The sequence below is a fragment of the Pseudochaenichthys georgianus genome, chromosome 19 (assembly GCF_902827115.2).
Source record: "Pseudochaenichthys georgianus chromosome 19, fPseGeo1.2, whole genome shotgun sequence".
NCBI lineage: Eukaryota > Metazoa > Chordata > Actinopteri > Perciformes > Channichthyidae > Pseudochaenichthys > Pseudochaenichthys georgianus.
In genome coordinates this window covers 21,457,787-21,481,975 of record NC_047521.1, presented here as the reverse complement: position 1 = coordinate 21,481,975, position 24,189 = coordinate 21,457,787, and the positions used below count along the sequence as shown (strand labels likewise).

Genomic DNA, 24,189 nt, shown 5'->3' with positions numbered 1-24,189 from the left:
AGGGAGTTGCTCTCCCCAACACCTCGATGAGACTCCTTTGTTTACTTCCTCAACATGGTGACATCACTGTGTAATACTTGCGCTTCTATTGGCTAGCGCTCCGACACATTGTACGTGACTAAGGGGCGGGACATCTTAAAGCGGTTGACAAATCAACTAACCAATCAGAGCAGACTCGGCTCTGCTTTCAGACAGTGGATGAAAAGAGGTGCTAAGGCAGTATGAGAAAAATAAAGACCTTGTTGAATATGAAAGCATGTAAACATGTTGGTCTGCGTACTTACTGTACACTAGGGCTGGCCCATATGGAGAAAATCACTATCACAATATGTGTGCCTTTAACATCAGGAAACGATAATACTTATGCAATATTAAAGGTAGAATGGAGAAGAATGGAGAAACCAGCTCGAGTGCGCTAGAATTTGAAAGTACGCAGCCGAAAAAAATCTGCCCCTTCCTTCAGACACGAACGCGCACATGACCAATGAGGGCACGAGATACGTTTGTGCACGAGATGGAAGGCTGACAGGCAGGTAGGCCATCCACTTATTTTTGATCAGCCGGCTCAGATGATTCGTCGTGCTTTTTACAGCGCCACGGCTTCCTCAGATGAAATATTTTTGTATGTATTTATTGCCAAAGCATTTAATATATTCATTCCCATCGGGATGTTAAGAACATTCCATGGAATATAACAAAGTGTTTCTGAAGTGAATTACCTACCCTACCTTTAAGATATCCAAAATCTAAGACAATTCTTCTCTCATATCATCAAAAAAATAGACATATTGCCCAGCTTTAACAGAAGCTCACACGCCTTCTAACCCGCTCTGAAAAGCTCACTAATGCTGAAACATATGCATGAAACATTAACTTATGATTATGTTTTTGGTCTGACTTTATCTTTTGAGATGTAACAAGAGGTTTGGGTGCCATCTTACGACGCATCAGATGGCAGTGACAGCTAATATAAAGCCCCATGATTCATTGCAGAATCAACACATTGCATCCAAGGGGGTTTAGGCTGGAGCGCAACACTTGATGAAACAGATGGGAAAGAAGCAACTTAACTGCTGTCGAGCACAGAGCCCATTTCAAACTGTAATAATGCTCCTCTCTTGCTTTCAAAGGCACCAGACAACTAAAGGAACATCTTCGTTCTCCATACAGGCACAATAGATCCTGTAGTATCTGCTCATAGAGATCTTTATATAGGTCCCTGCAGTGCATACAGTACCTCAGGGGAATGAAAGAAGTGTGCCGCTATTACAGATAAGACGGCAGAGTGTCTCGCTTCCTATTATCTCCTATTCAAACCTCGTCAATTTCAATACATGTGTTTTTCACGCGGGATGTCCTGTGGCTTGTGTGATGTGCATGCGTATGTATGATTGCGCCTGAGCAGAACACAGTGTGCCTGTTTCCTGACAGCAGATGTCAAACCGGGGTGTAGCAACAGGCAACGGTGACTCTTAAACCAATCCAGTAGACCTTGAGTCCCTTTGACCAAAGCAACGTGCTGAATGTCATCCGCCATCGGAGGCACTGGGTACCACTGAGTGTCCTGCCAGTGCTGAATAAAGAGCCCTGCGTGCGTGCGTGCGTGTGCGTGTGTGCGTGCGTATCCATGTACATGACCTGTTTGTAATTCATCCTGTGTTTCCTGTTGGTTTCTGAGTAAATCCGAGCTGGAGATAAACAACTATTTCCATTCCCTTTATTTTAAGAGGAAATTGGAGGAACATTGACTCCCCTTGTTTCCGATAATAAAAGCGTTGTGAGTCTTCTCGCAAGCAGAGTGTGTGTCAGGCTGAAGGGCTGCGAATCAGCCTGAGCAAAGTGTTGTGTCGTTACAGCTTTTCAATCAACAGGACGATACGCTCCGCACTTTGATTATGAGCTTACTCGGCCCCAGCTGCGTAACACAGAGTGACACATAAATAACGCACACAACATATTTATGGAGGTAAACAGATTTCACAGTTGTGGACACTGGATATTAAATGAATCCAAACTGATTAAGCTGCACTATGTCAAGAGATTAAAACATTGTTGATGAGTGCAATACACTCGCAATGTTTTTATCGTACATTTGAGACGGAAACAGCTCACTGAGATTTGGGCCTACACGCTCGGTCCCTGGAAGAAGTCTATTTTTCAAAGGTGTTATTTATCACCATCTGAAGTATGATCTGACTGACTTCAGATCAGTTTCCAGATGTCAAACGAACACGGAGAAAGGAGGTGAGACTCGAGTAAAACTGCATGACGTTATTAGGCGACAAACTCCAGCTGTTCTGCAGGAAGCATCGTACAGGAGACAATACTGGCTCAATATAGTTACATACATCCACACACACACACACACACCGCACATACACACACCCTTGTTTGAGTATGTAGGATTAGCTGGTGTTGTGTTTGCCGGATGAAGCAGTTCCATAGATCACAAATGCTATTAATAGCGAGAGAGGAGTGGCCTTCAAAACAGTGTTTACACTAAAAGCTGGGGATGAGATGAAACTTTGAGATTAGATCATTAACTATCCGCATAATGCATAGTTTGGCAGTCTTACAAACATGTGGGTTGATCCTCTCTTTATCTTTGGCACACACACCCTTCAGTGCATCTCATTATGATTTCTGCTGCATCATCGTCCTGATATTGACGCACTGACGCTCTGCTGTGTCGACCTCCAGAGTTAAATTCATCGAGCCATAACCGTTCATTTTGTCCCCTCGTAAAAGGTGAATCATCAATAGGTCAAAGTGAAAGTATTTTCCTTGCATTCACAAACAACAATGCTGCTTTTGCAAAAAGAAAGAACAAACGAGACGACAGGCAGCATAAATCTTTCCTATGGTGGAAAACATGTCTAAATAGTGCCTCAAATATGAAAGAATACGCCGTTAAGGGGAAAGAAACCTGAACACAGCTACCTCAGAGTATATAACCCATCTTTTTCATGTTTGATGTGTTTTTATTTCTGTCAGTTGTCCTGGCTGGCTGGTGAAATGGCTGTCCCTGCTGGGCTGCAGAAAAGGGACGCTGCAAAGCATTTACCAAATGTGTCATATTGTGTAAGAGAGGTAACTGCTGGTTGTATTGCACCACGGAAACAATGCTTTTTCGACAACAGGAATACAGGATGTCTTCTCACCCCAAAACACACGCGGCAGGTCATCAGGTCGAGTGCTGTCTCCATCGCACCGACACAAGTGTGACGAAGAGCTCCCATCTCTTCAGTTTAGTGACGGATCCTCAGGTCTGACCCACAACGTGCTGATGATGATGAATGGCAACTCCTTTCAATCTCCAACACCAATCCAAAGTCTTTCAACTGCTTGTTTCCCAACATAACATCTCAAACACAGTGCAATATCTTTTCAGCTACATTTCAGACAGCATCCCCATCCAGCACTTTGCTATAGATACAAACTTTCCCCCCAGACTATCCCCTCACTGTGCCGGTGTCCTGTTGCAGCGGAGACACCGGAGAATCAATTACAAAGTTGAGGCTGGTAATGAGGTCTCCAGTTACCTGCTCCAGTGACCAGGGGACAATCTAGAGCTCTTTAATCTTTCATGCATCTTCAGCCAGCCTGCTGCCCAAGTCTGGCATCACTGCCCCCCCCCCCCCAAATCCACTGGAGTTATAACAACAATTCTTGGTGTTAGTCAAATGCATAAATTAAAAGAAAGAATGCTACTGTAACTAGGTAACATAAGATAAGAATAACAAGTTTAAATGATTTGTTATTGGTTGTGATCATATTCTAAAAGATGTTTGGATTATACAGCTCCCTTTCATATGAGTGTTGAGAGCTGTATCCATAAATTCATGTTGTGCTCAAAGTGCACCAGATTGATGCGTTTCACTTCAAATCTTGGGACCCCCCGAGAATATGTGAGGTCCACCCCCAAATTGAAAGTAGCTCTCATCCTAAAAAAGGTTGGTGACCCCTGCTCTAAAGAATCACTTTCAATCCAACCAAGAGAGCAGAGGGCATTGTGTACGCGTGCAGAACGAACCCTTGTATGCGATGTGGGAAATTGAAGATGATTTTTCTTTTTTTGGGATTAAAAAAGTCTTTCAGCCACAAAACGAAGGGAAAAAAGGGACTTACGAAGTTCCTCTTCAGCTTGCCCTTGTTGCTACGGCTCGGCTTGACCTCCACTGGGGGGGCGGGGCTGAAGTCGTCGCCCATGTCCAGGTTGTCGTCTGCTGAGACGCTCTTGCGGAGGTAAGCAGCTCGCGCCCGGAAGTGGGAAAAGGGCGACTGGGAGCGAGGGCGAACCTGGGTGCACCCCCCGTTCTCGGGCTCATCTTCGCCCTCCATGTCGTCCTCCAAACGCCAAAGCTCCGCTGAAGAAAAGTAGCCGGGAGGGGGAAGAAAACAAAAGACAAGATTAGAGAACAATCAAGAAGGAAACGAGCGAAGAAGAAAGGCATGTCGGAGATAATGAGAGGGAGACAGATTGGACTGATAATGAATATTTATTTCTACAAGGTAATTATTGCAAACTTATTCCACTAATTGTGGAACGTCCTCCGCTGATTGCTTCCATAAAACATTTCCGGAACGTCTTCAAGCTTCCCTTTATGGTGCTTTTACACCTACATATTATTCTTAGCCGGCCTCCTTAACAACTTCATTATCATTCCGTACGCTCCAGAGAAGTGATGTAAAAATGAGGGAGGGACACATTTGCAGGGAGAGTGGCGTTTTCCTCCACCTCTCACATCAAGTCTGAGCTCTCGCAGCCACGCGGAGATGAATGTGTGCCGTCAGAACGGAGCTGCGCTGCAATAATCACAGCGGACTTCCATTGCTCTGCGTTTGATATTTGTCAGACGCCCCTGTCAGCGGCCAACACCTGACTAACAGCAATCATAAAACACTTACTGGTCCTTCAGTTACCTACCTGAGGCATGCTGGGTAGGCAACACTGGCTCTGTTCATCAAGGTGAGGGAAATCTGACAAGCAATTTACAGTGAAAGAAGGGTCAAGTTAAAGGTCTTTGAGAACAGGTCTATTGAAGTACGCTCACTTGTACTTCTAAAAGGAATTGAAATAACGCAAGGTGGAATTAAAATGTGTAAAATGAAAAAATAAGCTAAGAAAATCATGGATCTGTAAAAATGTATACAAGCTTCCATCTCAATCGTATTACACTATAACACAAATAACTGACGTTAGATAAACTGTTAATGGTTAGCTGCAGCAAGGACCTGAGAATGGTTATTTTATGCAAAAATAGTAGGATAACTCGTTAAACTGTATATGACTAATGCTGCCTAGGTAACTCGAGATGTACTTGTTAAATATTATTAACTTTGTGTTAATTTAGTTCCTTACAATTTCAAGTTAACATTTACGTTTTAGATAATTAATAGACAGAATTTATTTTTTGACTAATTTTCACATTTACATACCACTGATCTTAATTTGACGCCACATCCTTTTTTTCACAACACTGCTGATGAAAACACATCATAAAAATGATTGTTTTTTTTTTACAGTTGGATCATAGATTAGTTAACCGAAAAAAAGAAAAGAAAATGTCTTCGTTAAATTCAAGGTGTGGAGACAGCAAAATATGTTGGAGCCTTACCCACCAAGCCTTGAAATGACTATCCAATGTTTTGTCTGATCTCTTTGGAAAGGCACATTTACATTAAGCAAATCGCCTTATAATAAAAGCTCTTATTAAAAGCTTTCAGCAGCAGGTCTTTCTGCAGTGACTGTCTTTGCGAGTGCTTATGAATGATCTTCAGAGTGTTAAGTATTAACGTATCAGTTCCACTTCCTGAGCCGCAGCCAAAAATGCATCTGAGCCAAATTATACTGAAACTAAATGCCCAGGGAAGAGTTCCCAAAGTAGCTCGGAGGCACACTTGTCACTAATAGGGGATGCTGCTTCAATCCATGAAATGCAGCTGGGATATTAAACAACTTGAATTTAAGAAAAGTTTCTCAGCACTACTGGGGAGATTAAGAGAAAGAAAGAGGGGTAGACGGGGAGAGGCTATATAATGGTCGATGACAGTGGTTGCTAGGCAACAAGGGGCCACGTGAGACCGTCTCCCTCGATTTGATATTTGCAGCGGAGCCGCAGTAGGGCGAGGGGAAACAGGCGGAGGGACGCACACTCAGACAGTCAGACATGAAGTAAGGACATCAAATAGAAGCACTAAATAAACCAATCGGAGTGAATGTCATTAAGCGGTCGTTAAGAGGAGTAATAGCAGAGATCTATTGGTTTAAAGCAGAGAGGGCCGAGGTTAAGGAGGACATTCACATAATCGTGGAAGGTAAAGAGAGTTGGCACGAGGATGGGAAGGAGGGTTTTATTCCTCTTTAACTGTTATTAACTCACTTGAACAAGCACTTATTAAGGGCTTATGATCAACTGAAACTAAACAAAAGGCAAAGTCGCCCGCAGACGTCCCTTAGTGGTCAGCAACCAGTTCATTAATCCATGCCTTTACAAAGTGACATCATTGCATGCGTCTGAAATTGTCCACATTACCATAATAAGCATTTAGTTATGGCTCGAATGTGTTTAGTGATGTTGCTGTGGCCTTGACCTTTGACCACCAAACTATAATCAATGTGTCCTTTGGTTCCAAATTCAGAGAAATCTCTCACTCCCTTTACACATGATGAGGACTTGCACTCTTCCTTGTTCATGTGATGTTTTGGTGTTGTTGTTTTCTGTTTTGTTTCTTTCCGTTAACCGTCAAGTATGTTTCTCTTATTTTCCTACGATACTGTTATGCTTGGCTGTGAATAAGAAAATATGAAGGACAGACCATCTATTTCTATTTACTTTTTTTAGAAAGGGGCAGGTAATATAAGATTATTTTCTTCTCCTTTTCGGTCAATGATGTGTTTATAGAGACATGTTTTGTAAACAATTATTATACATTAAGTTGTGCATACCATGAACGGAACAAATACAAATGAAGTGAAAGGTCTTCCCCTCTATCTCCCTCTTTCACCATTGTCCAATCTGGCCCAAAAAAGTGTTATGCTGCCTGGTCTGCCCCCTGTCCCTCCCTTCCTGTGTCTTCCACGTCCCCTCTATGTCTCTGTGTATGTGCGTGTGTGTGTGTGTGTCCTGTTCCCATCTTGCTGTTTTTCTGGACGCTGCCCTTCCAAAACACCTGTCTGCATGTACGTCATCACCTCTCCGGAACATCAACAACGGCCCTTCTTCTCCAAATTGGCACTTCCAGTCACAGTGGTAGGCCAGGCGATAGTCTCTTTTGAGAAGTGTTGTCCTTGTTTGTTGTTTGTTACCCAGGTTCATGCTTGTTTGTTCCCTGTGCTCCAGGATTGAACATGTGCCAGTCTGCAGACAATCACCGCCCTCCTGTTCTCCCTTCCTGCTCTTCCTCTCATCATACCCATCGGCAGTGACATTGCAGAAAGCCTTTTCGACTTCATTTGCATCCGTGCCTCCTTACGGCACCACAACATGTTGGCTCGGGGTTAGCACGGAAAGAGGCTTCTGTCGTTGTTTTGAAAACTTTGTGCTTAGCTGAGATTATTTCTAAGTGTGTACGTCTTGCGTCGCTGTCTTTGTGAATCCAGAGGGTTTTTTGTTTATTTCAAGTGGAAGGCTTCCTATTTTAAGTTCTTCAGATTTGTTTTGGTTTCTTTTCTGTCTTTGTAAAGTTACACGGATCCTTTGCTGCAGAGGGAACCGTGGGGATTCAGCTCCTCCTGCATTAAACATGAGGAGGATCATAACGCAGCACTTTCCCGTATCCCCGACAATTGAAATGTGGCAATCCTCTTCCCTCTGGTGCCGGAGGGGAGCTTCACTCAAAGTCAGCCGCTGTGTGACGTGAATCAGCAGTGGCAGGCGGCTGTTTACCGCTGTGTCTGTCAGAGCATGGGAACCAGGATGTCTGACGTGAAGGCTCGCTGATAGTTGCGGATGCTGCCCGTGTCTCGGATGTTGTAAAAGGCTTGCAGAGAAGATTGCTTTACAAATGACCCACTTAGGAAACGTGTGAGGGCTGCTGGAATCAGAATCAACTGAACTTTAATTATCCAGTGAGAAAATGATGAATGTATTAACACATACTGTATGTAGGTCACAGGCTCTAGCAGCGTATGGTGAGGAAATGTTCAGATGAATGGTTGACAAATATGTGGTTCTAATATTTAGTTTTTATGAGAAACATACGTTCATTCAGAGTTTGTGTTGTACTCTGTTGTTTCGTTTTACATAACATCACCATACATTGCTTTTTTGATCCATGGAAAAATCAACCGGTACGCTGACATTTCAAACAGGTGAGCGCTCACAGATTCTCGGTGTCAGTTTTCCCAGTGAAGGGATTGTGTTTGATATTCAAGCAAAAGAGAAAGAAAAAATAGTCTCTTGCAGAGGTATATTGTGCTCTCTTCAAATATCAAAGGGAATGTTTGACATGTCTGAGTGTTTAGTTCAAGCTGTAGTGGCCTCTTTTAGCTCGTACTGTATGCCCAGCGTGACACACTTATCTGATATATAGCTCAAGTGGCACACAAATGAACGATTAAGAGGTCATGTATCATCTTCTGGCCTCTTCTGGGACTCTTGCTATGAAGACCTAAAGTGGTTGTTGGTGAATGAACGAGAACCGGCTGCTAAAGCTAAACGGTCCAATTGCGCCTGGCAGAAAGACGTTTTTTTAGAATGAAAGGGAAGGTTTTGAGAAACAACACCATCATTGTGTGAAGTGCATTGCGGGGGGATTGTTTGATTGAATTCACCCAGGCTTTGTTGGAATCAGATTAGCGATTTGTCAGAGACATAATGTGAAGACAGGAAGGAAGAAACAAAACGAGGAGATGGCACAGATGGGGGATTCTACAAAATCTCCTGGTGATGTTTTCTTAACACAAAAAGAAAATACTGTAGTTGATTGCTTTCAGTTTTCTCTCTACCTGCAGGTGGTAACGTGCAGGCCTTCGGGTGGCTGGCGTCAGGGGGCGGGTTCTTCCTGCGAGGAGGACTTCCACCAATCAGATCAGCGCGATGGACCCTGGAGACTGTAGGAGACTGAGGGATGCTGGGAAGAGTACGGGACTTCGCCAGTATGGGTCTCTGCAGCTTCCTCTCCAGCGACCTGATTGGTAGACATAAATATTAGATTACATAAAATATCGTTTTAGTGATTAACACAATAAAAGCATGTGCAAATGTAAAATGGAAGCCTCCCCATCACTGGAAACACATTAAGAAATGTTTCTAACCCCGCCGCCTTAAGACTTTCTGGGCTCTTCACACCTATGATGTGAGTGTTCGACAGTATTGCAATACTACATGACAAGTGTTTAACGCTTTAGTAACAAGACTACTCCACTAAATGAAAATCTGTTCAAAGACTGAATATATATCAATCAGCTGGCGATACAAATACTTTGAGGCTTGCCTGTCTCCGAACCTAACCATGTCCTGAACAGAAAATATGAATTGGACCCATGATAAATTGAAGAACTCTTTTGTGGAAAAGTAAATCATAAAAGGAAATATGTTTTAATTGAATGTACGTTAAAGGGTCCTGAAAATATTGTAATGTTTTGATGAATGTCTGTTCCTTTGTTTCTTGTCCAAGTATTTAGTTATTTGTTTTATTGCAAATGGATCTGCTCTAATGCAAGACTTGATCTGACAGCATCATATCTTATCGTTTGATATCATAAGGTATTGTATCTTATCTCAACGTATCGTATTCTAATGGTCAGTTTGAACAGGAGGAATGTTTACAGCACGACAAACAATGTTTACACAGCATCTGCTTTAAGACTGTTCATCCTTTAAAACCTCCCCGTGTGGCACCGCCCTTAACGGCATCATGTAAGTTGCGCTGACAGGCGACAGAGGTCCACAGTTGCCCCGCAGCGAGGCTCCCCCCGCCCTCCCGTAGACAGTATTGTATTGCATGTATATTTTTTATTTGTAAAAAATTCAGTTAAAGCTTAAAAGAATAAAGATATTTTTGTTATCTAAACGTTTGACCTCTTTCTTTTACAATTATGGAATCGAAACGGGGAATCGATAAGAACCGGAATCGATAAGCAAAACCGGAATCGATACATTTCAAACGACACACACACACACACACACACACACACACACACACACACACACATTTAATCTGTTAATGAGCCTCAAGAGAGCAGCTGCACTGATCAATAGTGAAATTGCTTTGACCTCAGCATAATCAAGCTTGAGGCCATTTGGAACACAACCGACATTAATTGCTTTCTTTATAGCGATGATGCTACGCCGGGACAACAATCACTAGCCACAATCACAATATCGACTAAAAGGCAAATTGATGACAAGTCACCACGCAGTAAAACATCAACATAGATCGATGATAAGACTTGAAGTTGTTCTGTATAACAATGTGCTTTAAAATAGACACACAAGGCTGTTTTTTGTAATCATTACTGCAAGTGAAATACAAGCAGCATTCTTAGTTTCTTTCAAGTAGCTGTCACATAGAACAATACCCTACAACAGATGTGATAAATATGACAGATATCTTTGTGTCTGGTATATAATAGAACAGAGATAAGGCGTGAAAAGAACAATACTGAATCAGAGGAGCGGATCCCTCTGCAACGCAGCCTCTGATCAGCTTGATGTGATTCAATCCAGTCTGGCAGGAGTAGAAGATGTCTGACGTCCAGACTCTTTTGGGACAGGTTTGGTGCAGAAAACACACACTCAGGTTGGAAATCTGACAAGGACATGCGAGCTAAGGCCCCCCAGGCTGCTGTGTGCTGACGGTTTCAGTGAGATGGAGGGAGATTAAAAAAAATGGCACGCTGATGTTAAAATAAATCTATTTTTGTCACTTTGATTTTTGACTTCATCGGTGTCAGATTAGGACACGGTAAAACAGCCCTTAAAGCTGACAGACGTGTGCAATGATCAGAGCATCTGTATGAAGAGAATGCATGTGTGTCTGGACACTTTTTTGTATGAGTTTTAAACTCTCTGTCTTCATGTGTTCTCCTTTGTTCTCTCACAATCCACATTTTCCGGTTCTCTTGATCATGATCTTAATAATTCAAAGTGTGATTTCCTTTCATTTTAAGAAAACGTACACATTTTAAATGATAGGATATCCGCTAGCGATTGATGCATCTTTTATGACATTAAATATGAAGTCGGAGCTACAAGAAAACAATCTTAGGTTTGGTATGAAGAGTGTAAACAGGGCATCTTCGCTTCAATGTGACGAAAGCCGGCATCCTGTTAACTGTGGCAATAAGAAGTCGTGTTAACCCAGCAGATATCATCAAATCAACATTACCTGATGTAAAACTGACCATTTTCTTATCCTTTGATCCACCATGGAATCATATAATCTACAGTGGAACTATTTAAAAAGTGATGATAATGATTTGACTCATTTTGCAATTGGGATATGATAACTTTTTTTTGTATCCTACTTCATTTAATACATATACAAACTATTATGGCTTGATATTAGCGAATAGGCCATATTTGGCTATAATTCATATTTATTGATGAACTCTAATTATTAAATGCTTGACTTTACACTTTTAAATAATCAAATGATGAGGCATTATTCAGTTGTATCTTCACTACACATGCCAGCTTTCTCATTTTACAGACAAGCACTCTTGAGTAAAACTCTTCATGTGTTGGTGTGTAAGGCTCCAGCTCTCCAGGCCCAGGGCTGTTTATCACTTGGGAGCTATCAGGTAAACTGACACTAAGTCAGCACATCCGCAGGCCCAAGAAATAAAGTACTGACATTTTCTTCGCTGTCAGCTCGTAAAATAACCCCCGTAGAGACGGTGATGCAGTCGTGGATATTTGACCTGGGTTCAGAGACTCCCTGCATGGGATTCAACGCGGAGGACCAGGGATGGTGTGATGATGAAAATGCTTTTGGTTTGCAGAATATCAGAGGAAGAGCTGATAGTGGTATACATGCAGGCCTCACACACACACTTTGATGGTAATAGAAACAGGCAGGTCTCCCACTCCTCAGAAATCCATACTGACTTGCATGAACACAACATTTGCCTGAAGCACACACACATGTACACACACACACACACACACACACACACACACACACACACACACACACACACACACACACAGTTGGCATTAGATAAAGAAAATCCACCGGTAAACACATACACACGTGTTCTGTTGCACGCACGCGCGCGCACACACACACACACACACACACACACACACACACACACACACAGTTGGCCCCCTAGCAGCACATTATGAGGATAACACACTGGGCTGAACAGCCGGCCCAGGCCATGCTGACAATTTGGGCCTCACTCACCCTACAAACCTGTTGCTAAGCGACTCTGTCTACAAATACAGGGGGAGGAGAGGAGAGGAGAGGAGAGTGAAGGATAAGAGGAGAAGTGAAGAGAGGAGAGGAGAGTGAATGATGAGAGGAGAGGAGAGTGAAGGATAAGGGGAGAGGAGAGGAGAGGAGAGTGAATGATAAGGGGAGAGGAGAGGAGATGAGATGAGAGGAGAGTGAAGGATAAGAGGAGAAGTGAAGAGAGGAGAGGAGAGTGAAGGATAAGAGGAGAGGAGAGTGAATGATAAGGGGTGAGGAGAGGATAGGAGAGGAGAGTGAATTATAAGAGAGGAGAGGAGAGGAGAGGAGAGGAGGAGAAGAGAAGAGGAGAGAAGAGGAAGTATAGGGAAGGAAAGAAAAAGAAAAGAAAGGGGAAGAAAAATATAAGGAAAAGGAAAAGGGAAAGAAGAGGAAAAGAAAAGGAAAGAAAAGAAAACGAAAGGAAAGAAGGAAGGAAGGAAGGAGGAGAGAAAGGAGAGGAGGTGTAAGCATCAAGTGTTCCTTAAGCTCTTGCTTTGCATGTGTTGCCGAGTGTATTTTCTCTGGTGCTGCAGTCGAGGGAGAAAACTCCTTTTATTGTTGCTGATTTCTCCTTCAGAATAAGAATACACAATGGGGTACTGAAGAGCAGGAATGGGAGCGACAGCAGAAGGATTATAGGATGATGGTGTCATGGTGATGTGTGAAAAATCAGTGTGTGTGAAAACACTTGCAGAAACAGGATGTTGATCTGAATAATAGCACATGCAGATGGAAACCCCAAACACGTCCAGGTGGGAAACGGATGTTCAGCAGTTTGAAAGAATCTCATGTGAACCCTCGACTTCTCGGCTCAGCGCCGTCAACACGGCAACTGTTGAAAAATGACCAACCGCCATGCTGTGTGAGGGTGCTGCTGAAGTGAGAACTATCCGAGGTGCTGAATCAACTAGTAGTAACACACACACACACACACCATTTGACTCGCATACCCACTTAGGTTTTATTAAACTACAATTGGTTCAAAAAGCAGTTGTATGATTAAAGCATTTCAAGATTTAACCCAGACTGAAACGAATCAGACTATTTCTATAATTTTCTCAATCCAATCTTAAACATCCTCTCTTTCATCTTTGGTAATCTTTGCATTTATGTGCAAAATATTGGTTGAATAGTAATTGCAAGTGAGCCGTTCATAAAAAAATCGTATTGAATGTTAATGACTTCTCACTGAGTTTTAAGTGCCGAATCGCCATTTCTCTTCTTGTACGTGTTTCAAATGATTCGTCCATACTTCTTGAGACTTCACCTTCTTTACTAAGAGAATCCTGGATATTCTTAAAGATCAAACTGAACTATAACAGAAGCTTTTAAAGCATTTTATTCCCGAGCCTCTGAAGCAAACGGGTTAACCTCCGTCTCTCCTGAGTGATTCAGAAGTCAGCGGCCGACTGACAGCTGAACAGCTCAGGTGACGGGCAGAAGCAAAGGCCAGCCATTGTGGACTTTCCCTCTACATTACAGAGTGATTGAAATGAACGTGTTCATTGAACACTCATTCATAATCACTCAGAATTGAATATGGACTGGCTGACTTGTCACCATCCTTTGTGGCTTCATCTCAAAGAGGGCGCACTGAGTCCTAACGTCTGCAACAAAAGTGCTGAAACTACAGTATTTATCTTTTAGAAGTACATTTGCATACAGTATCTGTCAAATGTGAATTCAACTGTCCGATATGGGGAGATTAAAGAAGAGCTTACATAATAGAATATTCAAAGTAAAACTGAACGACATTAAAGTGTAGTGTTTGAAAGTAAAGTGGAAAAAAACATGACGTCTGATGGAACTATGGATTAATAATGACCATTCCTAGTTGACTTATCCAGCAGTTGTTACAAAAAACTGCTGGTCAAATATATAAGAAAAGGTTACGGTTGATAAGTCCTAAAAATTGAAAATGTGTTGCATTTATTTTCAAAAATCATGAAAAGAAAAATAACTTGGACGTCCAGCCTAAAAACAGAAAGAGAAAAATATAAAAAAAAAAAATCTTCTCACTAAGGCATGCTGGACAGAGGCTTAAAAACCCCTCCCCCAGACCAACCAACTGTTAAACAAATTGATTAACTTCATGTTAATAAAAACTACAACTACGCCAAGTAATTAAACCCAACATAACACAGGAGTCACCATATCCTACTCAATTACTAGAAATAACCCCCCAAAACAATGAGACTTGTATATATTAAGTTTAGCTTCACCCCTGCTCCTGGAACACATGGTATCTCCCAATTGAGCACACCTGCAGTGACTGATTAAGCCTCTATTTAGGCCAGCACCGCTCAGCTGGGTAAGGAACATGTGCAATCAACGAGAAGTGTTGACGTCTTTGTCAAAATAGCATTGAAGGTGAAATGTAGAAGTTTTATTGTACAAAGATAATCATAAAGGTAATATAGACTAAAGTCCTAATTAAAAAGCTATACATATTTCTTAATGATAACTGGCATGAGCTGAAATGATACGTCTGTAGGGTCAGTGGGCAGAAGTACTGTACAGTGTGAGCTCTATGCAAGTCTAAATGAAGACGCCAGGTCATTCATTAGTCCCAGTAGGTGGCAGGTGGCATGGGTACTTGTACGGCAATACTGTAATGTTGAAATATATAATGTTGCACTTCCTCGACTGAGTCAGTCTGTCAGAAAGACTGGATGCAGAACTCTCCTTTTCTGGTCCGGCATCTGAACACAAACCCCTCTGGCTCCTCAAGAGAAAATGTAGGAGATTAAAAATAAATGTAAAGACGGAGGGAAAAGATGGGAAGAGATGGAAGGGCGTAGGAAGGGGCTGGCTTGTGAGAAAGAGACAGTGAGTGGGAGAGACGCAGACAAAGAGACCGAGGGGATGAGAGAGATGCTGGATTTGTGATGGCAGGGATTCGGAGTGATTTTTTTGTATCACACGTCCTCCCACGTCGACACTTGTGCTGCGATTGAATGATATGAGATTTGGAAAAAATCGAGTAGTGGCAGATTTTTCTATTAGAATTTCATCCTGGTTATGTAATCTGACATCAGCTTGCGAGCAATTACACACTATTTTTTGTAACGCTTTTTAGCCTGCAACAAGAGAAACACAGGACTCTTAACTCGCCGCCTAAGTTTTCTCCTTTGACGGCAAGAAAAACAAATGACATTCTCCTTCTGGATTTAGGACACTAATTGCAGCGTGGGGGTGCAAAGCAAGGACTTGTTAGAATTCGGCGAAGCCGTGCAAGTGTAGTTCTCAGGGTGTGAACAGCTTCGCAAATGAACTGCGTATAAACAGTGTTGTGGTGGGGAATACATTGTCCTTTCAAAGTCATGTACCGTGTATCCTTGCTGTACCAAACAACAATTCTTTATACGTCTGTTGAATATCGTTTGTTGACCTTGACTGAATATTAGTGCGAGTTGGATATTTTACCAGTCAATATTGCGTATTTTTATAAAAATGTGATTAATTATGCAACACGAGAAAACAGGAACATGAGGAGGTAGAGCTGGCAGCCCTTGGACAGGTTGTAAGTCCCAGAGGAAACAAGTTTGCTTCCGACTCATCCCCTGTCTCCCCCTTTTAAAAAGTCTGTCCTATAATAATGGAACAGGTGGTCCTAAAATAATATAAAAAAATAATAAATAACCTTCCAATCCTTAGATACTCACAATTGTTCCTCTTTCAAACTCTGCTGTCAATCTGCTCCTGAGTTAGGCAGTACCCTGATAGTAATAAGTTATCACCGGTAGGGTTGTGACTGTCACTGAGAAGCTCCTCGTGTCAACATGAGTGACAGAATGATACATGTGTTATTCTGGTTTGTATCTTTTATTTTAAATGTATTTATTTTATGTTTTGTGAGCTGAGCTGTGTGATTTTATATTTGATGTATCTCTCTGTACAGCACTTTGGTCTGGAGGTTTTAAAGTGCTATATAAATAAAGTTGGATTGGATTGGATTGGATGTGAGACTTCCCAGAAAAGCTCTCAGTCCCTCGCTTTGTCTCTCCTTCTAAAAACATGCAGCGAATCGACTTTACCCTGCCGGATTCTATCTATAGAAAAGCCTCAGAAGTCAATGGTGCGTCAGTGGGAAGAATCCATAGCATCCATCCCAGCGGCTGACAGCACTCACCCCCTGCACCTCCACTCTTATGTAACATAATGGCTGCTCACACGTGCATGCAGACACATGTGCACAGATGTATACAAACATCTGTACGAGCTCATGCATCCATGAAGATTAGCTTCATGGATTTCACCCTAATAAACTTCTCCTATGCTATTTGTTACACAATTATATCAAATAAGCAAATTAATAAATTGTGACTAAAACAAAAAGATACAAAAGAAAGAAGGATATTATGTACTCTCATGGAAACAAGCACATTGTGTTGCACAAAGAGAAACACAAAGAGACTTGACGTTACAGCCACAGAGACAAAGTGTACCGTGCCCCCATGTGGCTTGGCATACCTGTGCACACACACACACGCACACACACACAGGTTACCTGGCCTCTGCCACACTGCAGCAGTAGCTTCCGCTGCGCTGCGAGCTCCTGCCAACACGCAGCTCGTCTTGAGTCTTACGGCGGTTAAAGTAGTCTGTGAGTTTCCCAAAACTCGCCATCTTTCCTCACCTCCACCCTTCTCTTTCCTCCTTCTTTCTTTTAGGTCCTTTAAATGTGACCCAGAAGATTTCAGTTTGTTTTGTTCTGCGAGGCTCCTCTTCTCTATGCCTTCTTCCGCTTCTACCTGGATTTATAGCCGCAGGTCCGAGTCTCCCGGCGCTCCCCCATCGTCTCGTGCACGGCACTCAGTGTGCAGAAGAAAAGCCAAACCCCGCTCTGCCTTTCCCTGCCGCTCTCCTTTTTAGATCGTTAGCTACGGCACACACACACTCTCTCTAGAAATAGTAACGTTTGTAACTGCCTTGCAATCGACACAGCAGAAGCCCCCCCGCTGGAGAGCAAACAAGAAGGAGTGGAGAGAGAGGAGAGGAAATTGAAGAGGGAGAGAGGGAGGCAGGTGGTGTCTCAGCGCCTGTCTTCTTGTTTGCTGGAGAAAGCGGAGCTGGTGGGAGAATATGAGCTGCTATGATGCTTGTATCCGAGCCCACCCCCCTCTTTCTCCCTCTCCCTCTGCTTTTATTAACGCATGTTGTTTATGTGGCTTGCTCTCCCTCTCATGCATGCATGGGTTCTTTCACATGACTCCTGGTGAGGACGGACACACACACGGACACACACACACGGACACACACCACACGGACACACACACACGGACACACACACACACACACACACACACACACACACACACACACACACACACACACACACACACACACACACACACACACACACACCACACACCACCACACACACACACACACACACACACACACACACACACCACACACACACACACACACACACACACACACACACACACACGCACGCCTTGGATCAGAGCTGGAGAAGTGGCAGTAGTTGAGCTTTGCGTGTGTTTCACTATCTCTATCTCTCACAGACACACAGACAATGCGACCCCGCCTATTTGTCTTGTATACTTGTGTCAATGTGTGTCGTGTGCCCTCTCTTTAACTCCAGTTTTATTCATAATGAAAAACAAGGATAGTTTATCGGAAGGAAATCCACTCGATGGGAGGAGGCAGGAAAATGAGGGAAGATCAAAAGGAAGTAGATGTGGAAGTAAGAGAAGAAGGAGTAACAGAAGTGCTCTTTGTAAAGGGCGTATTCGTGTGTGTGTGTGTGTGTGTGTGTGTGTGTGTGTGTGTGTGTGTGTGTGTGTGTGTGTGTGTGTGTGTGTGTGTGTGTGTGTGTGTGTGTGTGTGTGTGTGTGTGTGTGTGTCCATACATACAGACACATTCTTCAGTCTATTTAATGTCTCGTTATCGCTGAAATGTGTTTTTTCTCTCTTTCTTTTTTCTTCCTCTTTCTGCATCCCCTCTAACGGTCTGCTCCCCCTTTCCTCCTCCCTCTCCCTCCACATGCATCCCTTTTCTTCACCTCTCATCCTCCCTTCCTCCACGGCTCTCACTCTGCTTCCCTCTTTCTCCTCTATTGAAACAGCCGGCGGGCGGCTTTAAGTATCTGACATGTGTCTATCACGCCGATTGGAGAAGGTGGACATAAAACACCACCTTCTCAAGTGTTAAGTAATCTATGTATATTAATGCACACTCGCAACAGGCGCTTTGATGCAGACAGAACCAACACTTGAAGATATAACCCCCCCCCTGCTGTTTTCATCTTACTATTTTTGTATATTCATTGATGGTAAAATGTAACGTTGACGGAGGTTTCAATGTGAATACTAATCTGGAACACTGCTGGAATGATAATGTACTATTATTAGTCCCCTATCCATCACTTCCTTTACAAATAGACGCTGAATAAAGTATAATGAAACCCATACACCTGTAATCATTCGGGATGACGTTTTTCAGACGTATTTGTCAGCATCACAACCAAGTCTGCAGCTAACAATTATTCTCATTATGGATTCATATTCTGATAACTTTCACAGTTAAGCGTCTGGTTCTAAAACATGTCTTGATGTGCGCAATAAACAGTCTCAAAACCCAGACACGAGGAAACTATAACATCTCCCATTTTAGAAGCTGAAGCCGCTAATATTTGGCATTTTTACTTGACAAATGACTGAAACGATTTTCTTTCTTTTTTTTAAGTGGCTAATTAGTTATACATTTTCAATTAGCAAGTGCACTTTGAGCTACACAGTAATAATGACATTCTGTAGACCGTAAACCAAAAGAAAGTTGTCAACATCATAACTATTAATCAAGATGTAATTACCTTGTCAAGAAAAGAAAAACATGATTCACTTCTTTTGAAAGTTGCATCAAAGGCAGAATAAACACGGGATTTGAAGCATGTAAAGGAATTAGCTCGAGCAGAGATTCAGATGTTATCAGTGAGTGTGTGTGTCATCTGTGTGTGATCCCACACTGCACTTAATGTTGTGTGAAAGGTGTGGGCTGTGTGAGCCTTGTGCTAAAGGGTTTAGCTGATCGATCCGCCTCCAACGTCTCCCTCCTTCCCATCAGAATTCCCTCCATTCCCTGCCTCTCTGATATGATTTGCAGCACCCCTCCCCCGACCACACATTGATCCCAGCAGCAGTATATGGTTGGAGTGTGTAGGCCGGGAGGCAGAGTAATGTTTGAGTCCCTGGGTAGTAAGAGCAGGGAGAGACAAAGTGGATGCAGAGATAATCCTCGAAGAATTGGCTGAACATAATGTAATGACGATAAAAGCCATCCTTGCTGACACTACAAGAGGTCTAAAGGGTTTCAGCAGGTGTAGACGTATTTGACGGAATAATCCATATTTTGTATCCTGAGCCGATTAACACTATTTGTTACCGAGACTACTTCCGGCACATGTATTGTAGATTCACTAGAGAGCGGTATCAACAGCAGCCCATTTTTGCTTTTTATATTCAACCATACGGCGAACATAATCTGAATGCTTGATATTGCTGTTTTCTCTGCAGCATGCTGTTGACTGAAATGAAAGCAGTGGAAGGCAGATGGAAAACATGTTCTATAAAAAGATATATTCATAGCTTCCCTTCTCCAAAAGCCAAGGTGTTAATGAGTTGTAATACTTTGATTCTCAAAGGTCATATAAATCTGATTAGGAAATGTTTTGTTCCCTGCAGGTTGCCTGTTTGTAATAGCTGGGAGATATAGAGACGGATAGAGGAAGAGTTAGGCTTCAAAAAGGGCTGAAGTTCAGTGGATTGGATAGGACAGGGAAGGAGAGGGAATCTTGACAAAGAAATGATGCCGAACAGCAGTTCTACCACAGCAGGGAAGAGCTGAGCTCAACATGTTGACGGCTCCAGCTTCCCTCTGCCTTTCGTCTGCCTTTAGCTCCAAATGGTTTTGGCTGATGAATAAATCATGTACTGCTATTTCTCAGGGGCTATTTTCATTCAACACAAAAAGGTACCCACTTTGGAAAACATCCATTAGGGAACACAATACTTTACAGGCTTGAAAAAGTCGTTTCCATGGAGTTAAAAAATGGAGATGAGGTCATCAGTGGACAGACTCAAACTTTTGATTGTGAAGGCTGAATCATTCAGATTGAGATTTAAATTAGTATTCATGACTTATTTTTGGAGCTCCTTTCATTCTGGTTTTGCAGTTTCATTCATTCAACAAGCAATCACAACAGAGGCAGGCAGAACAACACTTAAGGTACTGAGCCACTTTCCCTCCACCATGTCCTCATTGTGTTCTTCTAACAATGTCTGTTCTGACCTCATTGTCAACGCCTTCTTCACACATATCAAGAACTGTGTTGTGTTTGTCTTTCCATCTGCCAGACAGGAGTTGAACAGAAGTGCAGTCACCAGAACCACACACACACACACACACACACACACACACACACACACACACACACACACACACACACACACACACACACACACACACACACACACACACACACACACACACACACACACACACACACACACACACACACACACACACACACACACACACACACACACACACCACACACACACACACACACACACACACACACACACACACACACACACACACACACACACACACACACACACACACACACACACACACACACACACACACACACACACACACACACACACACACACACACACACACAGCATTTCCTGGAGACTTATCCTAACCTTAACCATAACATGCCTAACCCTTACCCTAACCAAGTCTTCACCCTAAAATATTCTCTCTCTCTCTCTCTCACACACAACACACAACATGCATTATATTATTAAAGAATATACCTTTTTCACAGAGGAAATGTTGCCATGTCTTCTAATGTCATGTCATGTCACTAAATGGAACTGAGCCATCGTTAATGTTTTCAAATTCATCCGTGCTTTTCCTCCTTTGACGTATCAAAATGCTGCAGTGAAAAGGGTCACCATGTCAGGTCACCATGAAATAAATGACAATTTTATTTTTAACCTGTAGAATGTTCAGAACTTTCTGTGAGAGTGACATACCTCACAGTGAACAAACAACAAGTGTCTTATGTGACGTGGATTACAACAATTGTAAGAAATGATCAGAATAAGCGTATGAATTTCATAGCCACGGTGACCATGACATCTGACCATCGAAATCTGAAAATGTCATCTTTGTTTTCAAAGAGTTCCTGAGATGAGTTCTTTGGAGAAAAAGGACAGACAGATAGACGGACTGCCTACCCGATAAACATCATAATTACAGGCACAGTGTGGAGGAATAATGCAAACAATAATGGTCCATTTATTAGATGTTCTTCTTACAAAAAAAAAAAAATGTAAATAATGATATCTGTAGGATCCTTAAAACTTCTGTTTCCATAGGGTTATATTACATGGAGCATGTGTCTAATCCTGATATCATTTTATGGACACACTGAAAATAAATTGTGGGTGTCATTTGGCTATTAAGAATGCATTCTAATTGGAAAAGGTTTCATACCAAACCTTCTGAAAAGTGACAATAAATATCAACATATCAACAAACACCTTGATTCATCATTCCACTCCAAAGCTCCTTTGGCAAAAGCAAGAAGCAGCCAGCCGACGAGAAAGTGAGAGACATATTAAGAAAAGCTTCTTCCTGTAATTACTGTGGCAGCACTCTGCAACCTTTCCTACTGGGATTAGTCAGGACCATTCACAATACAATACAACACACACACGCACACACACACACACACACACACACACACACACACACACCCTCTCACAACACACACACACACAATTTCGAAGTAATCCACAGTAAAAAATGAAAAACATCATTTTGGAGCACACTGGAAGAATCTTAAATATCCTCGAGGAATGATAATCACCCTCTATAAAACCAGACACACACACACACACACACACACACACACACACACACACACACGCACACGCACACACACAGAGCGCATACTGAGGATGAGCAGTGCCACCTCTTTATGAGTCATCAGTAAAGGGCCCCAGGATTATCTCCCTCTCTGCTGGGTGTCGTGTCCCTGACGGCCATGCCTTTACCTCTGACTGTGACCAAGACATCACCTTTTTTTAAACTTTTCTTCAACTACTTCCTTTTATTTCTCATCTCTAAGCCTAAAGTTCTTATTCTCTGCTGTCTAACTCTCTCTTAATCTATTCTTAGCACCTCTTTGATCATAACAAGCTGGTAATACGACTCCTTTAGAAGTGCAAACAATAAGTAATTCAGAGAGGCTGGTACAAAACACAACCTGTACCTGGTACACAATTATGTTTTTGGTCAATGTTCAAACGTTTTTCTGTCATGTCCCCTTTTAGAGAAACAAATCCACATGCGTAGTATATAACAGGCTGCTCAATTAATCGTATTTTAATCGCAATTACGATTTTGGCTTGCAACGATTTTGAAAACAACATAATAAAAATAAAACGATTATTTTTATTTATTTTTTATTAATTATTTTTAATTGTTTTAAAAAAAAAATGTTTTCAAAGTAAATGGATAATCATTTTTAATAATCGTGATAACAATTATTGACCCATAAACCGAGATTATGATTTTTGCCATAATCGAGCAGCCCTAAGCAGCATTACATCCCTTCAAATACAACTGTAAATTATACAGTGTTTTGATGAATGCAATATATTTCTTTGAATAACAACAGTACATTTCCTGTAAGCTTATCCGGCTTTTGCCGATGCATCATCCAGCATACAGAAATTAGACACAGTAGCTTGGCATTTCATAATCTTTCTATTCAAGTACACAGAGAATTTTGAAGTACCATTGCCATGCGTCCATACATGTCTGTCTCTGTCTGACACACTCTGTATCGAGCTCAACGGGTGATCGGGGAGGAAGGCACAACAGCTGGGGTCCAAGTGAATCATATCCTCTGCTGATATCTTTTTATTAGCAAAGAGGAAATAAAAAGAGGACGGATATATAGTCTGCGTCTGTCTCAGTCATTCAGTGTTATATGCACACACACTTCTTGTCTGCGTCCATACACACGAGAGGAAATACTCTTTAAAGCTAATGCAGCATTAACATGACAGAATCATCATCATGTTTGCCCTTGAGCACTGAGTTAGAGTGCTTTCTGAGTTTCATTCAGTACTTCTAAATCATAAATAAAGGTTGTAAAAGTAATACATTCGCAAGTCATTTTCTTTTGAATGTGAAAGAAGTAAGAAAACTGCTTTAGAATGAGCCTTTTACACAATGCAAAAAGACACAGGTGAAATTAATAAATGATCGTCAGTGTTATTAGATACACCTGCCTCTCTCCTGCAATTATGAGCCAATCATCCTCTATGAACAAGGACACAAGTTCAACTCTGTCACAAGCAGGAATACATGTATTTCTTTAATCATGCAATATGTTTCCTAATGACCTTTTGGTGGAAGATATTAAGCTCACATTGCCTTAGAAAATCTGCAGGTTTTCAGATGAATCCTTGAACCCCCATGGCTGAATCATATCACTTTGCAGGGAGTTGTTTGTATCATCAAAGCCCTTCTGAAAGCTGAAATGTTATGTCAATATTTTCCAATGATTTGCGTATTAATAGAGGATAATGTTAATAGTGAAGAGTGACGGTCGAATGATCTTTTCAAGTGTAACGAAATATAAACTTTTGACAGTTGACCCTTCCTGACCTCATGTCTGTGAAAGCCCATGCAGGCTCTCAGGAAGGCTTTTTGGTTAAAAGCATGGT

At 42.0% G+C, this 24,189-nt stretch overlaps 1 protein-coding gene across 1 annotated transcript in view; it reads right to left on the bottom strand.

Moving 5' to 3' along the window:
- The window catches only part of ankfn1b (ankyrin repeat and fibronectin type III domain containing 1b), a 123,046-nt gene extending 105,617 nt beyond the window's left edge, over positions 1-17,429 (bottom strand). The window contains exons 1-3 of the mRNA XM_034107132.2: positions 16,916-17,429; positions 8,951-9,132; positions 4,129-4,367 (exon numbers count right to left, since the gene is read on the bottom strand). Coding sequence (XP_033963023.1) covers positions 4,129-4,367; positions 8,951-9,132; positions 16,916-17,034 — 540 coding nt within the window. The 5' untranslated portion in view covers positions 17,035-17,429. The remainder of the gene's footprint in view (positions 1-4,128; positions 4,368-8,950; positions 9,133-16,915) is intronic.
- Positions 17,430-24,189: the final 6,760 nt, after the last annotated feature.